At 53.7% G+C, this 8,220-nt stretch overlaps 1 protein-coding gene across 1 annotated transcript; it reads right to left on the reverse strand.

The window, feature by feature from the left end:
* Window positions 1-674: 674 nt before the first annotated feature.
* Window positions 675-8,018, reverse strand: LOC135978244 (maestro heat-like repeat family member 5). Its single transcript, XM_065579247.1, has 7 exons — window positions 7,797-8,018; window positions 5,651-5,805; window positions 3,718-3,844; window positions 2,470-2,660; window positions 1,689-1,826; window positions 1,413-1,530; window positions 675-881 (listed from the first exon to the last, which is right to left on the reverse strand). The coding sequence occupies exons 1-7, from the start codon at window positions 7,989-7,991 to the stop codon at window positions 675-677; spliced, it is 1,131 nt and encodes a 376-aa protein (XP_065435319.1). The 5' UTR covers window positions 7,992-8,018.
* Between the last annotated feature and the right edge of the window lie 202 nt (window positions 8,019-8,220).

Below are 8,220 nucleotides of genomic sequence, written 5' to 3' on the forward strand. Positions count from 1 at the left end.
TCTGACAGGGAGGTGGCGGAGCAGGAGATTCCCCACCCATGGCAGGGGCACTCCTAGGAGGCTCCATGGCAGGGCTGAGGGGCGGGAGGCAAGGGGATGGGGAGAGAGACACAAGGGCATCAGAGGCAGGTGGAGGGGGGGGAAATGGGCTTCTCCTGCGGTTCCAAGCCTTACGTCATCAATGAAGGGGCGAAGGCTGACTGCAATGTCCTGGGAGATGGAGCCAAGCCCCTCCCCGTCGAGGAGGTAGATGATGTCTCCAGCTTTATGCATGGCCTCCATGACACACACTCCATTCCTGTCATCGAACGTGTCCATGATTGCTGGCAGCTGGGCCCGTAACAATTGCACCTGCAGGAATGAAGAAGGCAGCTCATTACTATCCTGGGTGACAGCCTGGAGCACATGCTGGACCATCCCACTCCCACCTATGAGAAACCACGGCTGGCACAGCCCCCCAACGGGGCAGAAAGTCATTCTCCTCTCACTCAGTGCCAACTGCTCACTGTAACCTTTGTCTTTGCTCACCCCGCCTCCCCCATTGCATCACATCTGCAATCAGGGGTCAGCTCACGGGAGCAGGGACCATGTCATGCCTTGATTCGCTCAGTAACGCACCTCCAACATTTGAGTGCCGTGCGTTAAACAACAAGGCTTGTGTGGGGATCTCACTCTCATTTCTGAGCTATTCGATAGACATCGGCTTCCTCGGTCCCCGGGCAATCCACGCCTCTCACCTTTGCTGGCTGGAGCACAACACTGCCAAGGCCTCGCAGACTGAGTCTACGTATGATGGGATTTTTGTCCTGGGTCCATTCCATGAGCTGCGCCTTGAGCTCTGATTTTGTCACTATCGTCTCAATGGAAGGACTCTGGAGCAACTGGAAAGAGCCAAATCAACATCCGGTTGAGGAGCAGAGGTCTTCCTGTGGGGTCTGTTCCCTGGACAGTCATCTTTACCAAATGGCCACTTACTCCCGTACAAAGTCTCTGGTGTGTAGGGAGCCAGTTGCTGCTCTTTCAGTTGGTTCATTCCCAGAAGTTAGACTAATGTATAAGTCACAAATAAACCCGCAGGAAAAGGGGAATCTCCAGGCCCCATTGAGTGCCATGGAACAACCCCTGGGGCAGAAGAAAAGCAGACCCCAAGAAAAGGTGAGGAGAGAAGCATGGCCTTGGGGCAGTGGTGAAACATCTCCTCTTGTCACATGATCCCATCTAGGCACATCCAGCCAGGGGCGATCTCACCCTGTCTCTCCCTCCCTCTCTCTGCCGTGCCCCACAGCCATCCATGTGTGGAGAGGAGCTAGCTGGCTGTAGGCTGCTGAGCTCCTGACAATGTACCCCAGAGCTTACTGGCCTGAGCTGCTCTGCAGAAAGCCCACTTGTGCCTGTCAATTAATGAATCTCACCTCAGTGCAGAAAGTCATGGCGATATGTCTCTGCTCATCCTCCTTCTGACTCTGGACAATGGTGACGGCCTCTCTGAAAACTGCAGGGAGCTGAGGGTTCTCAAACTCGATCATGGCTCTGGAACATGGAACAGAAAGTCCCTTGTGGTTATCAAGGGGGAGAGAGAGTTCCTCACTAGTTGCTGGGCTGAGATGGCAGCTGGAACAGAGGAATATTTCACACGGAAATCCCATTGCCAAGAGAGACCCAATGAAGAGGAAACTTTGGGCTCCTACCTTGCAATTAGGCCAACACCCTGCGAGTAGTAATATCGGGAGGATATCATGTCCCAACCCTGCTGTAACTGGATGCCGGCAAATTCCTTCCAGTATCCGGGCATGGAAAAAAGAGTCTTCACAGCCTCCACTGACGTGCTAAAGACAAAAAAATCCCAGTGTCAGGCAACGAGATCACCCCCAAGCATGGCAAATCTGCACAAGCCCTGGGACACACAGCATGGTCAGCAGTAGCTAGCGACCCCGAGGATAGATCCAGTGTGATATCATGGTGCTTCCCTTCCCAAGGGGCCCTGTCTACACTGCAGATTCATTGAGTTTGTAACCAGTTACTGACACTAGCTTCTTAAGATGGTTGGTGTCATCACTCAATACGGTTGAATACTTGATTCTTTACTGTGGCAGGTAACAGGACACAAGCGGGTATGTGCGGCCAGATCCTTAGTTGGTGTAAGCGAGCAAAGCTGTGTCAGTTTACAGCACCTGAGGTGGCCTCTGGCGCTCTGTGTTTCCACTGACGCTTTGGCAGGTGGCACATGGGGATGGATGCACAAACATGACTGCTGCCTGACTGTGGAGTGAAAGCAGCTGGCCTGTGGACGGAGTCAGATGAGCGAGTGTGACTCACAAGAACACACGGCTCTCAACCCTTTCCCCTCAAGAGAGACCTGCACCGAACTGAGCCTGGGCGAACTACAGCACCCGAACAAATGATGGCCATGAACAGAGCACACGTGTTTAGCAGAACAAATCTGTTCTTCCTTTTCCTTTCAGTCATTACCTTAGGGGGCTGAGGCAGCTGGACCCCTCCTCGGGGCTGGATGTCTCGCTGGCCCCGTAGGTCCCTGGCAAGCGCAGCTCCATCACATACTGCACTTGCCTGACGCAGAGGATGAGCATCTGGGGATACATTTCCAGGATGGCTTCTCGGTATCCCCACAGGAAAAGGACCTCGTAAATGGTCCTCATTGCCTGGAGGGGGAAAAGAATTTCAGTCAACTATCCCAATCTGCCACCTGCCCCCATTGCCATTCGCTATTGTCCTTTTCTCATGTCTCATTTCCTCCACAGGGTATTAGAAAAGAGGATTGGCTCCTGAGAGGGGAGGAGACATTTTGAGGCTCCAGAACCATCACCCATTCCTGGAACGAAAGCAGGATGGAGCCCTATGGAAAGATCAGAAGAGTCTGGATGACGTTATTCCCCGTTGTTTCTCTTAATGGTGCAGACCCTGTGCTTTGGCTTTCCAGCCATGACTGGACGGGCTGAAACCATCCTGAGGAGATCCGTTCGCATAGGCCCAGTGTTTCTGGCCAAGTCAAAAGTACTGGACATCTCATGATCCCATGCTGGGAAGCTCTCTAGTCACAGTTTACAGAGCCAAGAGACACCGGAACTGCAGCTGCTCACTAAAGGGCCATCTAGAGCAGAAGACAACTGAGCCAGGGGACCAGCAGATAAACCACTTCAGATCTGTAACTTTTACCTGGGGGAAACTTTCTTTACACGTCTTTGGTTTGCTAGGAGGTGGCCAGGACACACTAAGGCCTAGTCTGCACTACAGAGTTAGGTCAACGCAAGGCCGCTCACCCAGCATCACCCTAACTATGGAATTTCCTTCCCGTCGGCAGAACTGCCCCTCGGTTCCAAATTAATAACAATAATAATTAAAAATCTCTCCACGAGTGGCAGAGAGTCCAGGTTGATGCAGTTAGGTCGATGCAGTGTCAGTGTAGACACCGCGTCGCTTACGTCAACTGGCTTTCAGGAGCCTCCCCACCCTGACCGTACAATCAAGACGAGCGCTTCTGGCGAGGACGTGCACTGCCGACACGAGCAGCAAAGTGCAGACACACACAAGGGATGGAATTGCTGTGGCGGCTGTATGCCGAGGTAAGTTAGGTCGACTTCATTGTGTAGTGGAGCCATGGCCTGAAGCTAAGAAGGGGTGAAGCTCCCGCGCACACACAGATGCACCATCCTCCCTGCGGTGGCGGGTTGGCAAAGTGACATCTCAAATCTCACTTACAGCCAGAGACACATTGCCGCTCTTCTCCTCCCGGCGTCTCTGCTGGAGCTTGTCCAGCAGCTGCTGCAGCACCTCCCTGGTGAGCTGTGGTTCTTCACCCAAGGCCTTCCACAGCTCAATGGCACATCTGCAAATTCAGAAACAGAAGTCTGACCTTCCCTGCTTGGCCACCTCTTGCCCTCCCCAGGGAGAGACTTGGCGTGTAGGCAGGAAAGGCATCTCTCAGAGGACACACCGATTGGTGCAGAGAGGCTGAGGCAGGGCAAGTCCCTTCAGAGAACGTTGTATTTATTCCTTTCACCTAATGGGCTATTGTTCCTGAAGCTACAACCGCTGTTTCCAAGACAGTGACCATGTACTGACCACAGAGTGACCACCAAACTGTGACCCCCAGACTGTGCAAAATTCTGCTCTGTTACGCTAGGGTCAGTCCCGAGGAACTTGCCTGACCTCACTGGAGTTACTCTGGCTCTTTGGGGGTGTAACTGAGACCCAGCGTTTGGCCAAGTGTCTCTTAACAGCTCAATCCTACTGCAGTGTGGTGGGCGGGGTCAGACACTGAATCAGAACATGCCCTGATAGGAGAGGACTCAGGAGTTTGGAAGGGGAGATTGTACTGCCCAGTGGGACAGAGATGGAAGGAAACTAGTACTGAAATCCCCCTCCTCTCTTCTCTCCATTCTTGCTGATCTAAGCACTGCTGGTCCTCGCAGGCATCTGCAGAGGAAGACTGCAGATGGATCCAAAAGACTCCAGTCATTGGACTTCCAAGTTTGGTGAGGAAGGTCGGACATGCTGGTCAAGCCCTGGGGACATTGAGAATTAGGTTGGACAAATCAAGAGTAAATGGCCTGGATTTGAGATCTTCAGGAAGCTTGGCTGAAATTCTGTGCCAACGCTGCCGAGTTTCTATAGCTTCTGAGCACAGACCCTGGAAAGCACTGTGGCTGTTTCAAGGAATTCAAACCTGAAAGGTTTACAAATCAAACATTCAAATCAATATGAAAACCAGCACTGTATTCCTCTGGTAACTGCATTGGGTAAGAAAGTCAATTTCTTTCGTGCTGCTCTTCAATTTGCTCTCCCATGTGACACAGATTTGTCTGTGGTCAGTGCAGAACTGCACTGCAGAGGATGCCGAGGAAAGCCGGCGTTTTGACCTCTGGCTAGGGTCCAGTTGGGTTTCACGGCCCCTAGGCACATGGGGATTGTGTTATAAACACCTCAGCTGGATGACTCTGCAAAGTCATCGGCAATAACCAGCAGGACTCAGATGAAAAGAGGCACTCACTCCGCTCAGAGCCATTATTCCCGGCTGTCTGCAGACTCAGGCAGGCTGCACTGCATTTACGCTCAGGTCATGTGTGGATGATTTTTTTTTGTTGCAACAATAAGGGCTGGAAATTTGTGTCTTAAGAGATTTATCTCTGCTGTACAGCTCCATAAGGATGAGTGCATTTTCTCAGCACTTCCTCAGCCATGGAATAACTAGGGATCTGACTACAGGTAACAATCCTGCACTGGTCCCCAGGGGACAGACAGATGGGCCTCATGGGCCTTTTCCATCTCTGCCCTCTCTCACGCAATAGGGAGCAGCCAGACCTCATGACCCAGGGATGTGGAGTGAGCCCCAAAGTCATTTATTGGCCCTGTACTGGATCAGAGAGCAAGTGGAGTGACCCATCGAAATCAGGACAATGCTGGAATTCTCCAGAAAACTGGCACGTCTCCATCCTGGGGAGTGCAGGAGGAGGGGTTGGCTCCTCAGTGGCTGTGCCTGGGCATGTCCTCTTAGTGAGAATGGACAGCTCTCTTCACCGCAGGAAACTCCCTCCAACTGTGTGAGCCTGACAGACCCTTCCCGGACGGTGGCCTGTCAGTAGGAGCAGGAAGAGAAATAATGGCCCGAGGTGATAACAGAGCAGCTCCCTACCTGTCCGATGACAGCGTGTGCGCCACACAGCTCAGAACCACATCCTGGGGGTGGGAGCGAGCCAGCAAGGCTGTGGCCCTCAGCGCTGCTTTTCTGGCTCTGGGATCACAGACGTCGTCTAGCCACATTAAGATCCTTCCAACAACATCTCCAACCTGGAAGAAAGCCAGAAAGTTGAGGGATGGATTTATCAATGAGTGACCTCCTCCCAGGTAACCCCATCTGGCAGCCCTGCAAACTGCCTCTCACCTCACTTTCCCATCTCTACTCCTCCATAATCTCAAGAAAGAGGCTTTGACAAGTACAGGAACCCCAGTCTTCCTGAGGTCTGGTTTAGCACCTTAGGCTCAGAAACACACACAAAAGCCTTCCCCAAAACCTGACCGTGGGCACAGCTCAAACTCCCCTGATGTCCCAGGGCCTTCCCTGCCTTAGCAAACTGCTCGCAGCCCTGCTCTCAAGCAAGGGCTTCCCTGCAGGAGCCTTTCCTCCATCTCTGCAACTTCCTGTTGCTCTTTCTACCACGATCAGTTCCTCCAGACCAGTGGTTATCAACCTAGTTTCCGTGTGGGCCACATCCAATACTATCTCTTTGCCCCTGAGGATGTCCCAGGTAGAGAAGCACTGCTCCAAACCCAGCTGGTTCTACGGATGTACCCCAGAGCCCATCCCAGCGATGGCAGGCAGGGCTACGTGGATGGGACTAGCCAGCTCCAGGCCCCAGCCCTATGGAGAACCTCTACACTGTGGGATTTTAAAACCTGCCGTAACAAATCTTAAAGCCGGGTCTCTAACCTCGGGCTCAGGCTGTGGCACTCAGAACAGCAGTGCAGACATGGTGACTTGGGCTGGAGCCCAGGCTCTGAAGCCCCCTCCTCCCCTGGCTTCAGAGCTCAAGTTCCAGCCCAAGCCCAGAAGAGGCTGCATTGCTGTTTGGCCCCACAGTGCCAGCCCTGGGAGCCCAAGTCCATAGGGCCAGGCTTTACGGCTCCTGCTGCAGAGTTTGCAGCACAGGGTAGACAGACCCGAAAGGGACAAGCCACCCCCTAGGGCTCTTCCATGAGGAATCAATCAATGCTCTTTCCTCTCCTGAACAAGGAGCAGGAGCTACAACCCGGGTGGCTGGATTCTGTTGACCTGTTCTGCTAGCAGGAGGTAGAGCCCGGCACAAATCAATCTGCTGATCGAGGGGCCATTTGTTAACTTCCCGCCGGGACCTGCTGGAAACAGGGAACTTGGCCAGAGACAGGGACGACCTGCAGGGAACCCGAGGAACAGGCAGGTTTGGGGAGGAAGCTCAGGCTGAGGATTCGGTTCGTTTATGAGTCTCCGAGTTTCCAGGAAAGCCAAAGCCCAGGAAGGGAATAAGTCTGCACTGACGCGCCACGGGCAGGCGGTATTTGGAGAAGGGCGGGAATGTCACCTATTTCCAGGCTGAGTGATAAAAGGCAACGTTTAAAGAACTGTAGGGAACATGAACCCTGATTCCTTTCTCAATAACCCACCTGCGCAGGCTTGGGCAAGTCAAGGAGCTCTCTGGACTTCAGTTTCCCCAGGTATCCAATGGGTTCAATTCCTACCTCCCAGGAGGGTGGTGGAGTTTCATTAATCAGGGGAGTAAATGATACCGAGAGCCTCCTACCCAGGGGATGTAGAAATGAAGTCTGCCAGAGACCTCCCTAGGCCAATCTAATTCAGGGGGGCAGACACTCAGATCTGTGGGGATGGGCAACAGGATCAGAGCTTGGGAGAGACAGAGAGAAAAGTGCAAAGCCAAATTCCTCCTGATACTTCAGCTGGACAAACAAGGCCCTGCAGCATGTCTGAGGAAACCATGTCTGCTCCTGGAGCCTAATGTGGAGGCCCATCGGCAGACTAGGTAAGTGCTGTGCTGCCAGGGCTGGGGCTCTCGGCACCTTCAGTGTGGCTGGGCTGTCCTCAGGGACGTGTCAGAGCTCCAGCGGGCAGAGAGCACGTTACAAACCTGACGCCGCGGATCCCCGCGGCCAAGCGATGAATGGAAAGGGGCTGAGCCAACCTTCAAAGCACCATGCCAGCATGTCCCAGGAACGGTTTCCTAGGAGAGGAAATTCTCCCCTCCCCCTCTCTGCACAGCATCCTCTGCCCCACGGCGGGAGTCTCTTACTCTCTCCATCTTGTCTCCGTGTAGAGATACGATGGCCCTCAGCTCTTCCTCTGCGGCTTTAAATCGCTCCAGGGTGGGTGTTGTCAGACCCTTCACGGCTCTCATCAGCAGGGCTTGGGGCTGGGCTGAGGAAAGCTGCTCCCCGGGGGTCTGCAATGAACAGGGACAAAGCCTGTTGGGACGGAGTATTTCCATTGGGCAGCTGCCCTGGAATAGTCTGTCTCCGCGGGAGGCTGGCAGGGCCTAGTGAGCGTGGAGACTCCGGCTGAGCCCTTTTCTTAAAAAGCCTCAACAGGTGCCGAGGTTTCCTCAGTCTTTCATCCGCTCCCCTCGCCCCCTCTGCCTGAGAAGAGATGGGAGCCTCTCAGCCAGTGCTGGGACCCCAAGGGCCACCCCATTTCCTCCCTCTCTAGCCCCTCCTCCC

This window comes from Chrysemys picta, unplaced genomic scaffold, assembly GCF_011386835.1.
Source record: "Chrysemys picta bellii isolate R12L10 unplaced genomic scaffold, ASM1138683v2 scaf179, whole genome shotgun sequence".
NCBI lineage: Eukaryota > Metazoa > Chordata > Testudines > Emydidae > Chrysemys > Chrysemys picta.

Excerpts from the sequence above, each read along its gene's own strand:
- LOC135978244 (XM_065579247.1), bottom strand. The coding sequence starts at position 7,991 with ATGGAAATACTCCGTCCCAACAGGCTTTGTCCCTGTTCATTGCAGACC. Across the intron at positions 5,806-7,796 it reads ACGGAGACAAGATGGAGAGA|GTTGGAGATGTTGTTGGAAG; the intron begins GTAAGAGACTCC and ends GCTTTCTTCCAG. Across the intron at positions 1,531-1,688 it reads GGTGTTGGCCTAATTGCAAG|AGCCATGATCGAGTTTGAGA; the intron begins GTAGGAGCCCAA and ends TCCATGTTCCAG.